General features: G+C 40.3%; 1 protein-coding gene and 1 long non-coding RNA gene across 3 annotated transcripts in view; one reads left to right on the plus strand and one right to left on the minus strand.

Moving 5' to 3' along the window:
• Positions 1 to 462: 462 nt before the first annotated feature.
• LOC123353073 lies at positions 463 to 9,460 on the plus strand. Of its 2 annotated transcripts, XR_006574379.1 has the most exons (4): positions 463 to 577; positions 5,644 to 5,711; positions 7,349 to 7,446; positions 8,459 to 9,460. It is a non-coding gene; the product is annotated as an uncharacterized LOC123353073 (long non-coding RNA). The 2 variants fall into 2 exon arrangements; XR_006574380.1 differs by lacking the exons at positions 7,349 to 7,446; positions 8,459 to 9,460 and adding an exon at positions 6,503 to 6,697.
• An 8,317-nt stretch (positions 9,461 to 17,777) lies between these two features.
• WSCD1 (WSC domain containing 1) overlaps positions 17,778 to 20,704 on the minus strand; it is a 56,323-nt gene continuing 53,396 nt past the window's right edge. The window contains exon 9 of the mRNA XM_044993839.1: positions 17,778 to 20,339. Coding sequence (XP_044849774.1) covers positions 19,987 to 20,339 — 353 coding nt within the window. The 3' untranslated portion in view covers positions 17,778 to 19,986. The remainder of the gene's footprint in view (positions 20,340 to 20,704) is intronic.

Below are 20,704 nucleotides of genomic sequence, written 5' to 3' on the forward strand. Positions count from 1 at the left end.
TTGGTTGGAGTTGGATCAGCCCAAGGCAAATGGCTCCATCTCCCATTATCAATCACCTCAACTGTCCTGATCAATTCCCCGCTGACAAGTTTGTTTTCTTTAAACTTTTATTTTAATAAAAAACACAATCACAATTTGCAATTCCTGCCCTTTTGTTTTTAGTTCAACCTCCAAAATTTTGCAAACAAAATCCCTGATTCATGCCTTTTGACCCACATACGTCCCTACACACAGTCATACCCCGTGTTAGTATCCTGTATTTTGACAGAGAGCCACAGAGGCAGATACAGACAAAAGAGAATCCCAACATGCCTTTCACTTTAACCTCTGGTTTTGTTACATGGTGGTCTGCCCCCTTAAGGGCCTGGGACCAGCCAGCCCCATTCAATTATCAGACCCAGCTGAGAAGGGCTCAAGTGATTATAAAAGCCTGCAAGTAGCTCAACTGAGGAGGAACTGGAGGGAAAAAGGAGATAGGTTCTTGCAGTGGGTGCTGAAGCAGGGCACCAGGAAGGCGTATTCTTTGTTCAGCAATGAGAAAGGCAAAGGGGAAAGTCTTTGGTAGCTGTGTCCTCTGGTGAGCACAGGAGTTGCTTTATTTTGATGTTTTGTCTAAGTTTTATGTTTAGAGACTGGCCCATACCCTGAGAGAAGAGCCTAAAAGAGACTCTGGGTGTTGTACTGGCCTTTCTTGGCCTGGGAACCTACAGGTTTTCAGTGATATCCCCACAAATTATGCAGTAATGATACTGAAAATGATAATTTAGATGTAGAGCCTATTGTATAGTAGTCAGCAAAAAAAGGAAATGTCCAGCTAAACTACATTTGAAGAGGAAACAAGAAAGACAATTTGAGGGGTGGGGGGATTGTGACAAACATCTAAGATCAAATAATAGAACAGGTTAACTTGTCTTCAGCAGAAGGGGGTAGGGAAATGGTTTTCCTCTCCTGTGAGATTTTTGAAAATGTTTCCCACATCAAATCAGGATGGGGGAAAAAAATCAAAATTCCAAAAATGTTCATGAACAGATGACCTAATCAGACCCCCCCTTTTTTTTAATTGATCAAAATGAAACATTTTGATCATCTTAACTTTTAAATATAAACTAAAATTTTGAAACCAATAACTTCTAACTGAAAAACAAAACTGGTTAGAAAACATCGAAATAGGATGTTGAAACTTTAAAAAAGAATTCTCCAAATCAGGAGACGTATTGAAACTGTCCCTTTTGCACAAACATTGTTGGTTTTGACAAATAAGCTTTTTCCAACAAACAAATATAACCCCAGAAAACATGTTGATGCAAGATTTCCAACCAGTTCTAATCTTCGCTACCTACCCATTCCCTGGGTACACTTAAAATGGGATGGAACCTGAGAAAGGAGGTGAACTGAAGCTGCCACGATCTCTATAAGAGACCAGCCTATGCCAATTTCATTAACTTGGGAGTCACTCATATATTGGTGAAAGGCACCAGCTCACAACCTTAAGATAAATTGAACAAAGCATTAGAAAATATCCTGTAGGCTGAGGGGAACATCTTGCATAATATACTATTGTGGGCTACCAGGATTTCCATCCCCAGCAAACCTTGTTTTCAGCTGGTGAATGTTTGTCAGATGGAACTCTCCTATCTATATATACATCAGTGTGATCTATTTAGAGCTCAGCCATGAATTTCGTACTCAGTAGGGAAGCTTGCCTGAGTAAGGACCTCATGATGAGGCCCTTACAAAGAGAATGTCTCCACCTCTACACAAGTGTCTTAAGGCACTAACTCACTTTAAGTGTTTTTGTATGTGGCATCTAGATAGACAATCCCTGCCATAAAAAATATTGCCAATTTAATTATTCCATGAGTGGTCCTGTTGGCTTCTGTGGAGCAACCCATTGGGTAAGGTACTATTGAGTTTGAAAAAAGACTTTGAAATCTGTCCCTGTGTGCTTGGACAATGCTTAGTATAATAGTGCCCAGTTTGGAGTCTATAATATTAGTGATAATAATAATAGTTTACCAGATCTGATGAGCAAAATTACACCTTTAATATTGTACAGCAGGAGTGGAACTCTGCAGTGAAATGTTAGCACTTATAGTAATGCCATGGATTGGCATGCTAATGAAAAGACTGTTCTTTTAACCAGAGAAGGGCTAATGTTATCCTACCTCACCTTCTATTCTTGTAGTGTTTGAGGATGAGAGTTTCCTGGGGTTCTTCCATATCTTTTAAATGCAGTTTTTCTGCTGTGTGAGTGTTTAGCAGCAAGACTGTTCTAGTCACATCTACCTTTGAGAGCCCCCCTGGGCTCAATTAGAAGTTCTGAAACTGTACAAGCCTGCAATTATTTTGCTGTCCTGTCCTGATCCTGGCTTGTATGGGTATAGCTGAGAATATGGACAGTACTTTCACATTATATAGAGAGCATTATTCCTGTACTTACTTTTACTCACAAACCATGAACATTTTAATAGGAAGTTGTTCACAGCACTAGGACTGCTGATCCATTTTTTAAACTACTCAGAATGGCCATTAGTTGGGTGAGAACTCAAGCTGCTGTGGAGAGACTGTATTAGGAAAATGTATGCTAAATTTCATCCTTGAAGTCAGAAATTCATCATGCTTAATTTTAACATAATCTCACTGTAAACTCCCCAATCAAAAAGATCATGAGATTAAAGCTCTCACAGAAACCTCCAACTTCCTTAGCAGTAAGGCACAGAATAATAGAATTGTAGGGCTGGAAGGGGTCTCAACAAGATATATAATCCATCTCCCCCTTGCCACCCACACTGAGATAGGACCAAGTACACCTAGACCACCCTGACAGATATTTGTCTAACCTGTTCTTAAAACCTTCCAGTAATGGATTCCACAACCCCCTGGAAGCCTATTCCAGTGCTTAACTAACCTTATAGTTAGAAAGTTTTTCCTAATACCTAACCTAAATTTCCCTTGCAGATTAAACCAATTACTAATTGTCCTTCCTTCAGTGGATATAGAGAACAATTGATCATCATCCTTTTTGTACCAGCACTTAACAGATTTGAAGATTATCAGGTGCCCCTCATTCTTTTTTTTCTCAAGACTAAATGTGCTCAGTTTTTTAACCTTTCCTCAGTAGTCTGGTTTTCTAAACCTTTTATCATTTTTGTTGCTCTTCTCTGGACACTCTCTCCAAATCTTTCTTAAAGTGTGGTTCCCAGAACTGGACACGGTATACCATCTGAGGAGAGCAACACAATTATCTCCCATGTCTTACATACAATGCTCCTGTTAATGTACCTCAGCATATTAGCCTTTTTCTTTTTTTTTTGCAAATGCATCAGTTGACTCATTCGATTTGTGATCCACTATAACCCCCTAGATCCTTTTCAGCAGTACTACTGCCTTGCAAGTCATTCCCCATTTTGTACTTGTGCATTTGGTTTGGTTTCTTGTCCTCGAGCGTACTGTAGTACTTTGTAATCGTCTCCTTTGGAGTTCATCTTTTTGATTTCAGACAGTTTCTCCAATTTGTCAAGGCTGTGTTGCACTCTAATCCTGTCCTTCAAAGTGCTAGTAATACCCACCAACACCCCCACCGCTCAGCTTATCTGCAAACTTCATATGCATATTCTCCATTCAAGTAACTAGTAAAATGATTGAATAGTACCAGTCGCAGGACAGAACCCTGTGGAACCTCACTAGGTATGTTCCCCCACCCCCCGTTTGACAGCAAACCCATTAGAACTACTCTTTGAGTATGGTGTTTCAATCAATTTTGCACCCACCTTATAGTAATTTCATCTAGACCACATTTCTCTAGTTTGCTTATGAGACTGTCATGTGGGAGTGTGTCAAAACCTTTATTAAAATCAAAGATATATCATGTCAATGCTTCCCTCTAGCTAGTAAGCCAGTAACCTTGTCAAAGAATGGAACTATGTTGGTTTGGCGTGGTTTGTTCTTCACATATCCATGTTAGCTATTCCTTATAACCCTATTATCCTCTAAGTGCTTACAAATTGATTGTTTAATAATTTTTTCCAATTTCTTCACCGGTATTGAATTTAGGCTATAGTCCCACGGGTGCTCTTAGTACCTATCTTTAAAACAGGGAACAAAGTTTGCCCTTCTCCAGGCCTCTGGGACCTTACATGTCCCCCATCAGTTTGCAAAAATAATTGCTAATGGCTAGTTCTTTGAATACCCTACGGTGAATTTCATCAGGTCCTGCTCACTTGAATACATCTCACTTATCTAAATCATCTTTAACTGCTTCTTTTGGCTTTCATTCCTTCCACATTGTTGTTAATATTAACTTAGAGAATCTGGTCACCATTTATATTTTTAATGACGATTGTAGCAAAACAGGCATTGAATACCTCAGTCTTGTTGATATTGTCCATTGTTAGCTCTCCTTTCCCACTAAGTACAGGACCTACACTTTTCTTCATCTTTCTTTTGTTCCTAATGAATAATCTTGCATGCATAATATTAAAAATCACTGTCTACTCTGAGATGTTGTTATAGAGGAGCAGAGAGGCTTGTATTTAAAGGGCAAAGTCTTAAGAAGTGTTGACAATAGGTTAATCAAATCCATCTAGTCCAGGATGAGGTGGCCTGATCTTTGATATTAGTGTGGGTTATATGTGCATACTGGTACAGCATGTGTCACATAGCCCAGGTTAGGGATAACAACTTACTACTGCTGACAGCTGATGGAGTTGTTCTTTGGCTTTGATGGTATAGGAGTGTGCTGTGGGCAGAAGGTCCAGGCTTCAAATCCTGTTGATGGCCAGGCAGGAGGTCTCAAATTCATACCTCAAGATATAGACAAATGAAGACAGTAGGAAGAGACTATTTCAAAGGAAGGCAGAGAAGATCTCCCTAAATGGTTAGAAAGGGAAGTCAGTGTACAACTGCACTGTAAATCTTATACCTTGTGCTTTCAGAAGGATTTTACCTGTAAACGTTATTGCAGGTTGAAGTGCTGTACCATCTAAATTCCACTTAACATGCTACTGATCACTCTCTTCCCAACAGCAATAGATCTCTTGATAATTTGTGTTACTGCTGCAAGGGTTTTTGTGACTGCAGTGTGGTAGGGATAATTTTTGTGTGCTGAAGAGTCTAATGCAGTACAGGTGAAATTCACTCTTGTCAATAGAATCTGCTGGCCTTCTGCACTGCTTAAATCTTCAGAATAATGCTTAATTGGGACTTGTTTTGCTTGCGGCGTGGGGGGTAGGGTGGAGGGAATTTCATCCCTAACAATTTACTACATCAAACCCCAGCATAACTTTACTGAAGTCAGTGGAGCTATTCTGATTTACACCAACTGAGGATCTGGTCAGCAATGTATTTCTTAGAAAACTGATGAAAACAGGGATAAGTTAACAAACAGTGATTTGGTGGTGGTGGTGGTTCGTGGGGTTTTTTTTTATTTTTTGCCTCTTCTCTTCCTCTTCCCCCTCTCCCGCCCAATATGTGATGCCCCTGGTAGAATCAAAATATGATCCAAGTATTGCTATAAATTTTATCATTCTCTTATGCTAACCCTACTAAACTTTTACAGTCTCCAGAATGCACAAAGTCACTCTCCTTTGAGTAGGAAGTTCCTGTTTGTATTTTATAGCTGAGAGTTTGCTTTTTGTCTTTCAGGTCACAATGGAGCATTGCGGCCTTTAAAGCATGATTAAATGATACAGCTTCAGGGCATCTGTCAGAAGGTGAGTCTTCTATTCTCACACTTGATTTTACACTTGGGTTCCTCAACTGACTTCTTGTACAGTCACTCTGATTTACACTAACATAATCAAGAGTCGACTCAGGTCCTATACCTTTAATGCACCAAACAGATTAAACTGTGGGGATAATCCAATGCCCATTAAAATCTATGAGAGGACTACCATTGATTTGGATCAAATCCTGTGTGCATAAAAAGTTTACATTTGCTTTTTTTCCTTTGCATTTGCAGTACTTTGTGTCAAGCAGAAAACTGGGGAAGTTAAGCGTACATCTGAATGTATATTGTCTGCCCTGTAATTCTTATCAAATTTAGGGACACTAAACACAGTTTATTGTCACTGCCAGTGGCTGAAAAAGATGGTATTTGGAATGATACCCAGCAAGAGATATTACTCAAGTAATACTTTGTTCACTCCTTCATCTCTGTTGTTGAGCAAATAGATACATTCATTTTGTTTCAAGACCTGTTGCATCACTAAAATATGCTGCCATAGTGAATTGACTATGGAAAGCTATATGGCACACTTGGCCACATAACACTCTCTTTGAAGTACAACAGGCCTATTCCTGTAAAGAGTTACTCATGTGACTAGACCTTGCTATTTATTCAGATTCTAATACTGTGCCCATCACCATGGTATCTAAGTGCCTGTCAGTGATGTGTTGACTTCAGTGGAACAACTTACTAAGAACAGCTCATGTAAATAGGGGTCTGCAGTGTTGAACTTTAGTGTGCTAATTCATATCTCTCTCTCTCTCTCTCTCTCTCTAGATAGCTATATCAAGAGGGAGATGAGAGAATAAATCTACCTACAAAACCCCAACGCGCTCTCGTATCATTTATTTCTACTGCCCCAATATTAAACACATCTATTGTTTTATCAGTAGGCTATTTTTCAATGATCCCATAGACATACTGTGAAACTTAAATGAATTGCTTGTTTCTCTGTGTAAGGTAGTTGGCACACGCCAGGTCTACTGTATATGGAAAGCCAAACTTAAATTTGGCTAGGCTCATGAATATAAGATATTTCCCAGATGCATCCTGGTTGTTGTCCTGAAAAAAGTCTCATTTTTATAATTTGTACAAATTGCAATGATTCCCCTTGAAGGCTAAAACCTACTTCTTCCCTATCCCCTCAGACTGTAACCATGACAAGAAAAATATAACGAACTGATCTTTTTAGCAGCCTAAATATTTATTAAATGGTAATCCAACTGCTCTATAAAATTCTAATGGATTTTTAATGTTTTGTTCCCCCCCCCAAGCATGCTTTTTTAAAATAAATCTTGCACAGATTTATAGCTCCAGGTTTTTCAAGCAATCTTTATATCTTAGATATTGGGGGGGAGGGAATATGCTTTTTAGGTCACTTTTTTGTCATTAATATTCACAAAGTAAGCGGCAGTGTCAGAATATTAAATAATTGTGACCTGTGCGGGAAAGGAGTTTTTTACTTTAACCTTTTAGAAACCATATTTACATGTAATAGTATCATGAATAATGCATAAGGCTAGGTGCTAAGGTTATTTTCAAAGTCAGCCATTTTGGGATCAGGATGTAGAAAACAAAGTAAGAAAAGAGGCGCTGTTTTTCTTTTTTTCTTAAACTCCCCAGTACTCAGGAAATAGCACTGAAGTTTTATGCCGATGGGATTTCTCACCAAACTTCAAAGCTTAATTTAAACTCTGTTGGAATGAAGAGGCATAAAACAGGTACAGTAGAATCCATTTAAATGAATGTCCGCAAAAGAGACGTTTCTAAGAAAACTAATGTTCTACATAGTGAAGTATTAAAAAAAAATCATGCAGCATAACAATTGCTAAAATATAGCAATCCTTATGTCCTCTTCTCAGCAGAATTGTTTGGAAGCCTTTTGAATTAGTTAAGCTCTGAAAACAAGGCTGACCAATGTGTTTGAGATAAGGGGCGGAGAAATTGATAGAGATGCGGAACATCTCCTTCTCCTATGTGAAAGACACCCTAGAATTTCTGGTGTTGGTGAATGACTAGGGACTTGAGACTGAAAATTAATACACTAGGCCTTCATTTTAGGGCACGGGAATAGAACCCACTTCTCTTGCCATTGGCCTGTTGAGTGACCTTGGAAGAGTGATCTTGCATGGTGTGCTGCTGGAGAACAATTCCCCACACTTGGTCTGCATTCAGTGCCAAGAGCTGTGGCCCCTTTTCTAAATGGACAGGAAGGACTCGCTTGTTTTCCTGCTAGCTTCAGGGGTAGGCTGGGTCTACAAATTACAACCCTATGTGAGCACAGGGCAAGATTCTCATCACAAGTGTAAATCCATTTACTTAAGTTGTATGAATGTGGCCCATAGTGTCAATCCCTTCCGCAAGGGATGAAGATACAGTTAAAGAAAATGCATGCACTAACCTGCATTTATTAAAATGATGTTCTGGAAAATTGTTAAAGTATGCCAGCAAGCAAGATCTGGTTCATTTTCCAGCATATTTGATGCTTCATGAAGGATGGAGTTTTACTTCATCTCAAGGAAATGTTCTTGTCACTGGCAAGGTACTTCGTTTAAATCATTTCCCTACCTGTTTTCTTATCCATTGTGACATGAAAATTTTCTCCTATGAAATGAGCTGTATAATTTGACTAAGGAAATGCTAAGTGCTTCATTTTAGAAGCATTATAGGTTAATGAAGACTTTCAACACCAGAAAGAAAGAGAAGCTGGGATTGTTTCTTCTGTCTTTTCAGTGATTTTATGATAACTAGTTGTAATCCAGTCATTGAATGAAAAGGGCCCCAGTTGTGGAGTATTTCTCCTGACATACCACATTGATGGAAGAGTGACTTTGAAAGATCTTCTTGCTTATGTTTGCATGAAACAACTTTGCTCCCTTTCAAGAATTATAATAACCGTTTGCAATAACGTAGCAGTTTTCAGGATGGAAGGTACTAACTGCAAACAGCATCACCAAAATGCCGCTGTAACAGGTGGACAACCAGATGCAGTCATGCTGCACCGGCATGGGAGGAGGAGCAGCTCTGTCCAAGGGCATTGGCAAGGTTTTAATTTTATGAAAACTATCATGTGGGCTTTCATATCTACTTACCCAAAGAAGGCAGGAACTAGGAGCCCGATTCTGACCTTACATTGGTTTTACATGACCAGAACTCCATCAACTCCAGTGAAGTTACTTCTGACTTACACCAAATGAAACCTTGAAAGCCCGAGGTATCATTTTCATCTTAAAAAACACCATTCCTCCCTCCAGTTCAATAAACCACAGGGGACTCAGGTGGCTGAGGGGCTTTTGACTTTCCGGTGATATTAAAGAGATTCCAGGGAATCTGGATATTTCATACCCAGCAGATACAATGTTGAACAAAAGTTCATTTACCAGCCTTCTTCTTCACTGCCCCTAGGACTGAGTTGTTCTAAGCTGAGTTTTACTGAACATAACAGTTGGGTTAGGACAATCTGCCAAATTGTTCTGGTTTTTTACGTCTGTACAAACTGCACATTCTGTCAATAACTAGCTTAAATTTAAACAGTGTTTCTCTTTGAATTTGCTCTCTGAGTGATATAAAGTAACTTGAATGTTTTCTTAGTATTTACCACAAGAGAGAACGTGTGTTCAAATAGGAATAGTGACTTCTTGTGTGTATCATAATACACTAGAGCTACACACTGAAAGGCCTCCTACCATTATCATTAGAGCTGTGCAGAAAAGTTATGGGTGAATAGTAAATTCACTGAAAAGCAGTTTTTTGGATGCATCAAAGCTATGAAGTCAGGTCAGAATTGACTAGTAGTTTGGGCCAAAAAAGTGTGTGGTGGTCTGTTTGTTTTTTCCTCCTGAAAAAGTCAAAATATTTCATGTCTACTATTTTAAAATTAAACATTTAGACTTTGCATTTAAAGATGTTGCTGTATTGAACTTAAAAACAAAAAGGATTAATAACAATTTTAAAAAAAATCTAGTATTTAAAAAATAACTTCTACTATTCTTTTAATCCATAACAAAATCTATATTTTGTTTTAGTGATAAATGGAGTGCTCAGTTTGGGCGAGAAACAAACCAGTTTTGTTTTTTTCTGGCTTTCTTGGTTCACTTGGGGAAGATTGATTCAGCTCTCACCTGTGCACAGTTTCCTTTACCCAGTCCATGGAACACTTGTGGATCTTTTTAGCTTTCACTGCCAGTCTGGCATGAATCCTTTATGGGAACATCACATTAGCTACCCTGTTGCACATAGGTTCTTTTAATCTTTGGCTTTCTTCCTCCCCTTATAGAGTGACAAGTGGTTCCCTCATCACATAAGGGGAAATTCATCCCCGTGCAAAGCACTTAAGCCTTTGTACCTAATGTAAGAGCTACTTTGGATGCTGAAGTATTGCATACACCTTGTGTTGCTCCTTCGTGCAGGGGTTAACTTCACCCATAAGGAAGTCTCATGTTGTCTATCTTCATTTGTTCTGCATAAGATAGAGTAGCATATGGTCCAAATAAGAGAATAGACAAAGCTTGGAGGTTTAAATAAGACATGCAAAAATGACTAAAAAACTGATCCTATAAATACAAATATTTAAAAAAATATATTTGGATCTGTAACAGTTCTGTTGCATAAAACATTTCATTGTAATAATGCACTTTAATTGCATATCTTTTCATTTGTGGGAGTGTGGGATAGATATAATATGCCTTGGACAAAAATAACGATCCATTAACTGCAATCATGCCACACGTTTAGAAATGATTTAACTTCTGATGTGGTTCTCTCACTTTCCTGGACACATACTGTGAAAGTTACTCTATTAGTAAAATGGAATTAGTGAGAAACTTAGTAGATAGAAATAGACTACACTGAGTAAATCCAGGCCTGAGTACTGAGCTATGAACAAGTCCCGACACTAGAAACCATTTAATTAAAAATAAATAGAATATATTTTACAGGTGCCATAAGGGGAAGCGAGGGAACAAATATGCAGATAGAAATGCTTCACTAATCCTGAATGTGAAGAAAGTTCAAACAAATATATTGGCCTTTGTCATATTGTACTTTGGGGGGGGGGGGAGAGAGGGAATTGAATTAAAATCCTTATAGAATTTGTAGTCTGAAAATTTGTTACAGTAATTAAATGCTAATAAAATAAGAGATTAAAAGGATAGCTTCCTTTAAAGACTACTCTCAGCTACCAAGGTCAGAAGGAAAGGATCATTCTAGCTGGATAAATGTCATAACTGAAACAAGCAGTAACTCAATTTTCTATATTTGAACATCTCATTATAATCCATGCCATTGAAAGACATATTAGGTTCCAGAGAGGTGACACAAGGTCTCCTGCTGAAAATCCAGCCTTTAATTATTTTATGGAGGTTAATGTGGCTGTAGTGGAGTAGTAGCTTGGTCTTAAGAGTGAATAATAGATTTCAACAGAAATGAGTTTAATAGAAAATTAATAAGCACAGAAGAGTTGGAATTCAATATGAAGGCTGGTGATGAGCACAGTGAGGAGAAGGTCTTGAAGCTCAAAGTTTGCAGGCTCTTCCCAAAGGTCACATTTCTCAGGTGGTTTTCCAGAGGTTGTACAGAGGTTCTGTGGCAGGATACAACTAGCATCATACGTACATTTTAAAAGATGAATATTTCAAAATGAAACAAAACCACTCTCCTCCTTCTGTAACATTGGCAGAGTCAGGTTATCACTGTCAAAACATGACATTGCAAAACTTACCTGGTTTTCCTTCCCTAAGAACTGTAACAGAGTGTTGGTCCATTAGAGGAGGCTACAGGCCAAGTACAGCCCTGATCCTGGTTGAGCCCCAAACTGAGGGATTCTTGGGAAGTGTGGTTCATAAAAGTCTGGATACCCAGTCCTGCCCTCCCACCAATAGAATGACAGTGTTCCCAGGCAGTGCGTTAACAGGTGGTAAGCCATGTATGCTGTTTCCTGTTTTCCCCACAGGAAGTACCATACTGAAATAAACGCAATAAAACCCAAACTAAACAGTATTCACTTTGTTCTGAGTTCCATTAAATGCTTGAGAATCAGCCTAAATCCATCCAAAGGTTTGATCTTCCAAGCAAACCACAGCCTGGTTTGGCAAGAGCTTGTCCTGACCGTCATTGTCTATAGCTTTAACATTGGACTTCAGCCTGGTTGACCAGCCACTGGTGTGACTGCAGCATTGCAACCCCCAAGTGTAGACTCCACTTGCCCTCGTGGAGCTTACCTCGGTTGCAGGACGGTGGTGCAAATAGCAACTACGTCTGTCTATACTAAGGTGTGTGTTTGTCAGGAATCAGGGCCTGCAGCAGAGCCAGTTTCTGGGCACGCTAATGAGTGCTGTTGGCTTGCAGTAGCTGATAGCTCCTGTCTCAGACCAAGCCTTGCCCCTGCCTACCCTTGCTTCAGGTAACCCAGCTTGGACTCTCGGCTCCAATTCCTGACTCGTGACGATGGCTCTGACCCTTGGCTCTGGCAGCCGGCCTATGACAGATCTTTTGGCTCCTATTCTTGGCTATTGGCTCCTGGTCCAACCACTGGAGGAGTCAGGCCTAACCCCTAGACACGACCACCTACATGCTGATCTCTGCAAATGTGTGACTGGCCAGCAATGGCTGTAATCAGGGCAGCATAGACTAGGCCTAAATCGTGAGAAATGTGTGCAAGGCCAGGTCAGCCTTAGTGGTTTTGGCTGGAGTTTTGCTTGCAGTTCCTGGGTCCATCCGAGTCTGAACTAGCGATGAGAATGGGGGAAACTATGATCCAATGTGAAATGAAAATGAAGACTCTCAGAAACAGATGTGACCCAAACCCTTCACAGCTCTGCTTCCAGTAGGGTGACCAGATGTCCCGATTTTATAGGGACAGTCCTGAGATTTGTGGCTTTGTCTTATATAGGCGCCTATTACCCCTCCACCCCCGTCCCGATTTTTCATACTTGCTGTCTGGTCACCCTAGCTTCCAGACTAAACTGAATCTTAACAGAGTAATGGGCAAAATGCTGTAATTTGACTGAGAGAAGTTTACTTGGAAAGCATTTATGGCTGCAACTTCTTGTTTAAATTAAAATTGAAACTTTTTTCCTTTCATATAGAGCTTCTCTTTACTTTTCTGCTTATGAATCATCATAGCTTTAACTTCCTGAGGAAAATTGAGCACTCAGGGAATTGAGTGCATGTTGTTACTTCTAATATGCTGGTTTTGAATACAGAATAGGAAAGAATGTGTAGCGAACATCAGCATAGTTTTTAATGGCATAATCACCTATTTTTCTGACTAAAACATCCTGGGTAATTAAGGCCCAGTATAATAAGCCTAGATCTTGGCGAGTATGGGAAAACCTGCCTTGTTAGGGTTGCTTCCTGCTTTTAAAAACTAAATAGCAAGAGTTCTGCTTTGTGAGCTTCATTGAAGTTGATGGAAGGAAAGCAAATTAAGTAATTCAAATGCAGGTCCAGATTCACCAGAACATTCTGGCTTCTTTGCATCACTCCAGTGTGGCAAAGCAGCTGCAAACACATCTGAATTGACTGGGTTAGCCAGGTTTATGGCTGACTTGCAGCACTGAATGGGCATGGGCAGGCAGGTTGTACATGTGAGTCTGGCCCTACGTTCATATCTTAGAATTTTGGGGTAGAACAAACCTATAGAATCTTCACTTTATGATTACGGGGTGCATTTGTACTGTGCCTGGATTCTGGTTGCTGAGTTGGGTTTTAGTACATTATCTTTGCATTCCTGAAGGCAAACTGAAAATTGCATATGCATGGTTTTCAGCCCTTTTTTATGCTAATGTAACCTTTGAGAGGGCTCACTCATCTGAGATGCTCCCTAAGTGGACCCTTAGAACTTTATCAACGGTCCCTAAGCCAAGGCTGGTGTATAGTTGAGGTGCGAGGGTGAGATGCAAAAGACAACTGCAGCTGATGCTGCCATTTTGTCTGAGTCCTGTAAGTCCTGATCCAAAGCCCACTGAAGTCAATGGGAGTCTTTCTGTTGCATGGACTTTTTTTCTCTCTCCAGAATGGATCCTTTCTGTTAGTGTGCAGTGAACTGTTGAATTCTGATGATTGAATTTACCCCTATGTATGTTATGCATTAATGTTACTTTGAGTAAAAAGTCAAGTGATCAATAGCCTATACAGATCTCATTTGATAGCTTCTTTCTCAATTGCTGGCTGTACTGATTTTTTTTAAGAGAAAAATCTCTACCTGGACTGAAGGCAGAAAAAACTGTTATCCTAGGTCCAGGAGAGGAAGGCTAGGTTAACTTGAGGCCTTATTGATCTCTTCTCGCTTATACCAGTTTTATGCGAACATACCCTGGCTGGACATGATTCTGTTGCCCCCCACCTTGGGTAGTCATTCATATCAGCGCCAAATGCCATCCTGCTAATCTGATGGGGTTTTTATACTCACTTTACAATGGTGTACATGGCTGCACAAGGTGCAGAGCAACAGTGAATTGGGCCACAGAGCTACTTCTGATTCACACCTGAGTTAAAGAATCAAATCTATGCTTTTTCTTTTGAGTTTTCTATACACCTAGGCTTGCTAGAGTCTGCTGGATACAAAAATAAAGGTGCACTGGCTGGGTCTTATCCATTAGACATGGCAGCTGTCAGATTCTATAGAGCAGTGCAATATTTGTGAATAATTTCATAGCACATAATGCTGTCTGAAAAATATAAGCGCATGATACCCTTGTACAACATTTGTCTGAGATGCATGAATGCATCAACTCATTGCAAAGCTTGAAAAATCCCTGGTTGCTACTACTTTTTAAAATAATAATAGTAAGAACCAGGGCCTTTGGGTCCTTCATTTGATAAATGCTATTTCTCCTGTCCAGCTTCACTAACTCAGAAATTGTAGTTGGAGCTGGCAAATGACATGCCAGCTGCACTTGTGAAAAAGTGCATTTTGGTGCAAGGTGCCAATGTATTTTTGTGCAGGGACAGTCCTTTATATTTGCAAATGCTCTTAATTCATATTTTGCATAAATTAATTTATCCACAGATAAGAAATGAGGCATATATAGTGCATTCTCCAATCTAGTAAGATTTAGAGCTTGTCCACACAGGAAAATTAAACCAGAATATGGTGTGGTCTTAATTTAAAGAGGATTAACTATTTCTGACTGACGCGTGGATGCCTTATTCTGAATCCCTTCCAAAGAGCATTCACCATATAGTTAGTCAGGAATAGCTCCCTGTATAGACGGGTTGTAAGTTAGCTAGTGTTACTTTTTTTGGAAAACAAACCCACTTTGGCATGCAAAACGCTACTGCATATTCATGCTCTGTAAGATCTAATTTTAGCCAGCTTGAAACTTCATTACAACATGCTCACATAATTAAACGGCTTTCTTCTAAGAGTTTTTGTACTGTCCTATTATTCTTCCTCACTTGCATAGAATTGAAATGATCCAAATGCTTTTCAATTTTTTTTTGTAATGATGCACAGCTAGAGAAGGAATCCACTAACATTTAATTTCACACCAAATTTTAACCTCAAACCTGCAATGGCTTTAACTTTATACACACGAGTAGCCCAAGTTTTGCAGGGTTAAGGCCAAACTTCGATGAATAAATCCCATATACTGAAGCCCAAACAGTTATCAGTGGGTGCCAAATATTCATTTGGGTACTTCAGTGATGATTTGCAAGTGTGTGACTTCTTCATGTGTGACTTCAACCAATAATAAAGGGAAAAATTAGCTTGTGCACCTAAGTATGTTGCACTACATACACGTTCTTGAGATAGTTTGTGCAAAAATAAAATCATGAGGAAAATACTAAAAATAAAGGCCAAAGTGTTTTTAAAACCAACAATCCCACCCGCTCTTCAAAACTTCCATTGGCAATGTATTGGCTCTGATTCTCATTGGCAATATATTGGACCCTTTGTGTTGCCAGAGAGTTGGAAAAGAGAATCAGGCCTGGAGTATAAACAAGAATCGAGCCCACTGTTCTTATCTCCTCTTGGCCTTGTACCTTGAGTGGAATCATTACACTATGAAGCCATGATCCTGCAAGCTGCCTCACATCCTAGATAGAGCCTTAGAAGAATAGTAGTCATTAGGAGAACTTTAAGTGTGCTTTACAATGGTGGTCAGTATCTCTATCCCCATTCTACAGCTGGGGAAGTGACTTGCCCAAGGTCACACATCAGGCGGAGCAGAGATAGGAATAGAGCTCAGGTTTCCTGTGTTTCAATGTAGTGTTTTATCCACTGGTCAACATGCTTTCCACTGAAGTCAGGGGGGCTTGTGTGTGCGCAGGGTTCTGTTCAGCTTGTGGAATTGGGGCCTAAACAATTACGGACCAGATTCCTCACAGCCCTGCACCATGTGCACTCAATTGCAAAGTGGGCATAAAATGGTATCGGTCTGACCAGCGGCGGCTCCAGGCCCCAGCACGCCAAGCGCGTGCTTGGGGCGGCAAGCCGCGGGGGGGTGCTCTGCCGGTTGCCGGGAGGGCGGCAGGCAGGGGTGCCTTCGGTGGCATGCCTGCGGAGGGTCCGCTGGTCCCGCGGCTCCGGTGGACTTCCCACAGGTCTGCCTGCGGGAGATCCACTGAAGCTGTGGGACCAGCGACCGGCAGAGCGCCCCCCGTGGCATGCCGCCATGCTTGGGGCGGCAAAATGTCTAGAGCCACCCCTGGGTCTGACTTCTTAGTGTCTTAACATCCACTTTCCATTTGACGACACATTAGGACACCATTGGAGAATGTGGTCCACTAAATCAATAGGCATTGAAATGAAGACCCTGTATATAGTGTTCATAATTTCTTAGAAAAGTAAATATCTTCCCTCTTCTAGAATTATATGGCATCCATGTTTCTCATAACCAACACATTTTAAATCAGTCTTTTATTATTGCTTCTTGGTTAATCTGTTGTGTTCTTTTGCGCTGATGTAAATGAAAATAGCTGTGTTATAAGTTATTACAAACATGGCTTATATAATAAACACGGACATAGTCTTAATTAAAATGATGCTGCCAGGCCCCTCAATTTAAAATAAAATTATATGACCTTTGTTACATTGCTGTATCCATATTCCAGCTGAAAAGCTAGCGAGGCGGTGGACAGAGAAGATGTAGGCTTTCCGAAGTAAAATGGGACTATATGCTGCCTTTTGATCTATGAAGCCAATTCTCATTACTGTCTGAGACTGTTGCACACAGACTGACTTGTTTGTACTCGGTATGCATAACTGCTTCCCGTCTGGATTTTCATCAGCAGTATTAGTTACCCACCGCTTGAAACAAATTAATATTTGGGGAGTAAGGCTGTGGGTGTATTGAGGGTCTATCCAATGAGCACTGCAATCAATAAAATTCCTTGGGCAAGTGACACACTCTGTATCTGTCAGTTCTCCATCCCTAAAATGTGATAGCGGGTATAACTTCCAAAAGCACCTAAGGGGACAAGGCCCTTTTTGAAAATGGGAACTTATGCCAAGATCCTGAAAGGTAAGATCCATGTCACTTAGATGCTTATGAAAATTTTATCGAGAAATGCTTCCTCTCCCCCCCCACCTTTGGACTATATGTGCAGCACTTAGAGCCATGAAGCCCTGCTTTTGACCAAGAGTTCTGGGCACTACTATATTCCTTCCTTACAGGATAGGAAGAAAGCCTTTCAAACATCTATCTGTATCCAGCATATCTTTATTGGTCTATGTTTTAAAGACAACTCTTACTTTCTTTTAGCATAGCTTGTTAAGTAAAATACTGACGGTTACCTGGGTTCCACTTAAAACTAATTAGAATTGAATGGAGCCTCGAAAATCTTTGGTACAGGGACACTCTTCTGTCTCTATTATCATCCTCCATGTACCTTAAACTGGATTTGCAGCCGCATAGTTCCACTGATTTCATTTATGGTTTACTACTTGTGTAAGTGAGAAGAGAATTAGACTTATTGGGCTTCACTGAAAACTCTCTCACATTGGTGTACAGAACAAACAGCTTCCCTGAGATTAATGGGAGTTACACTGGTGTAAACTGCAGAACCAGAGTGGAAAAGCAGGCACATAGAGGGCATTTTTCTCCATTCATACCTGAATTTCTCTCCTCACTCAAGCAATAAAGTCTCCATCCATTTTTGGTTCCAGCTGAGATGGGACTGTGTAGTTAGTTTCATGATATTGAGCAATTCTTCCGAGGAAGAAAGAAAGAAAGAAGACAATTACATGCAGAGCACAAACAAGAAAAACTTATAAAAGACACGGACCAGACTGTGCTTGATTTACTATATTTTTCAAAGCATCAATGGTACATACTTAAAGGAGGTCCAGCTCCCTTCATATAAACTGTTTTATTATTTTTTTATTAAAACTAAAATTCCATCGGGAGTTTGGGGGATTTTTTTAAAGTTAACATGAACAAATGCACTGTAGAGTAATACAACCTTCCAGGCCTAGCCCCAAAGCATGTAGGGTGATATAAAGTCTCTGAGCTTCATGTGTGACTCCTGCTGACACCGAGGGTGGCTCTTGGACACCCTTAGAGTGAAGCTGTCTCATATCTGAAAGCACAAAGCTAATTGGTGTCATGTTGCTGCATGTGTTCAAGAATGAAATGTAATAAATTGAAGGGAAGCATAATGGAATTAACCCCCTCACCGCCAACCCCAGCCTGGACAACCATCCACCTTTCAGTGTACAACAACCATAGTTATATACGGGACCTATGTTGTCTCAAAGGAAAAGTTACTTCATCGCTAACTCTAAATAACAGCCCTTAAGAGGTTGGGAGGAAAGCTGGAGATGGCTCCTGGGGAAAACAATGAGTAGCTTAGTCTTTACCTAGAGAGCTTAGACGTCTGGAAGGGGCGAATCTACCCAGGTATGAATTTTTTTGTCTGCCAAGAGGCCAGCAAGCATGCTGTGTGACCTCACACTGCATGGTCCTCTTCACTCACCCAGTCTACCAGCAGCACTGCTCACCCATAGAGCTTCTGTTCTCCCATGGCTCCCTGTGCCACCTTCCCCAATCCTCCAACTCATTAGTTTTAATCACTTGACTATAGCCACTATCCTTGCAATAGAAAATCACTTTCTTGACTCTTCAGCACTATACACAGCTAAGCTGTCGTTGGGACCAAATGGCACACCAGGCCCAATGGCAGGACCCATTGTAGAAACCATAAACTTAAAGACAAAGGGTTCCCACTCAGGCATTGAGCGTCACTTGTAACAGAAATGAAATGCTTTGTTCTTCTCTTGATCTCTTCACCCTTCCCCAACCCAGCAAGAATATAATATACAATGGGGCCTTTACCAAGCCTGAGGTATGCCTCTGAATTTGGGGCTGGTTTGAGTGGGATGATATCATGGAGCTTTTGCCCATCCCTTTATACTGAATCACCATTTTCTCCTGTTGGGATTTCCCTCTTTCCCCTGCTCAGGCCCCTTCTGCGTGGGGCTATATATCCTACCGCAAAGGGAGACCCACCACTCTCCTTGATTCCAGCCCGAAAAGCTGGAGGCAAGCTGGAGACAGGATGCACCTCCCTCCTGGAGATTATATTAATATCTCCTCTGGCACATGTTTTGAGTCCATATTATGATGAAAACCCAAGGTCAGTCTTGAATCAGATCTACCATGCAACAATGCAGTTTCTGACAAGGTTTTTAAGGTGAGCCTTAGACAAGGTTTGTCTGACCGTTCATATCTCTGTGGAAGTGTTCACTGCAGGTATATTTCTATTTCTCCCTTGCACACCAACAAAAGTCTAATGTGAGGATGTTGGGATGAGTAGAGGGCAACCAGAGAATTTAGGAGAGGGGAGGGAGGAAAAAATTTAAAAAGAAAGCAACTAACTTTCTTAAAAACTTGGATGAAAATATTGATCACCTTTGAGGGTTTTCCATACACATGTATGATGAATTTCCAAATCAAGCACTGCAAAATCTCAAGTTATTCTTGACAGGTATTGCTAGTAGACAGTAAGGATGAGAAGAAGGAATCCTTTTCCAGAATTAGCAGTGCACAACTGTTAAATTTGTAGCCATTTATATAGGGAAGGACATACATAGGTGGACACTAATAGCTTTTTCCTTGGTTTATAACCCAATTTCCATCCTTCATTGCTTGCCTTTTGAAGCACTTAATGCCCCTGAAGAACATCCAAGAGTGGAGAGAATTTGCATTCCTCAGCAGACTCCAAGAACATCTTTGCTTTTGCTGCTATAAAGCTCTGGTCTCGTATTTATTTATTTTTATTTTATTTTAAAAACACAGCTAACTGCAACTGGGATATCATCTTGGAACATACTCTCTTGGCAGCCCTGTCAGGTTTCTTCTTTTCAGCGCTTCATCCACTGTCAGGATGTAGCTGTTGATAAGATCTTTCATTTCCTGGGTAAACGGCTCAAAATCCTTCTCCCTAGCACCTGACCGCTTGAAATTCCCATCTCTGTTGTTTTCGACACAGAGCAATCGGTCCTCTGTCACCGTCATGTTTAGGAATTCCACCATTTCTTTCAGCTTGGGGATGAGATTCTGTTTTAAGTCTTCATAGTGAATAACGAAAAGATGTTTTCCATATTTTAACCAGTCTAAGACATGAGAGGCCCACCATGAGGCGTAGCTGTTGACAAAGTCTGGCCATTCTAAACATTGGGGAAAGAGATGGGAAGAGGGGAAATATTAGATGATCTTATCCACACTGTGTTTTAATAATTTCCCAAACATTCTCCTGGGGTAGTAAAAGAATGATCTTGCTGAATGGGGCAGCAAAAGTCTAAATTGGAGCAGTACTTGTCCTGTTTGTTAGGGACGGCTGACTTCTTTTTGCCTAAGTTTGATCTAAAGCTGGTGAGATTTTTTTTTTTCTTCAAATTTTGAAATTTCAATGAAATGTTTTTTTTTCACAAAAAAGTTAAACTTTTTAGTGGAAAATGTTCAGTGTTTTTAAAATCAGCTCTAGTTTGAACCCCCACTAACTGGCTGTGTTTGGTCTGAATATGAAAGTTGC

The sequence above is a fragment of the Mauremys mutica genome, chromosome 19 (assembly GCF_020497125.1).
Source record: "Mauremys mutica isolate MM-2020 ecotype Southern chromosome 19, ASM2049712v1, whole genome shotgun sequence".
Lineage (NCBI taxonomy): Eukaryota > Metazoa > Chordata > Testudines > Geoemydidae > Mauremys > Mauremys mutica.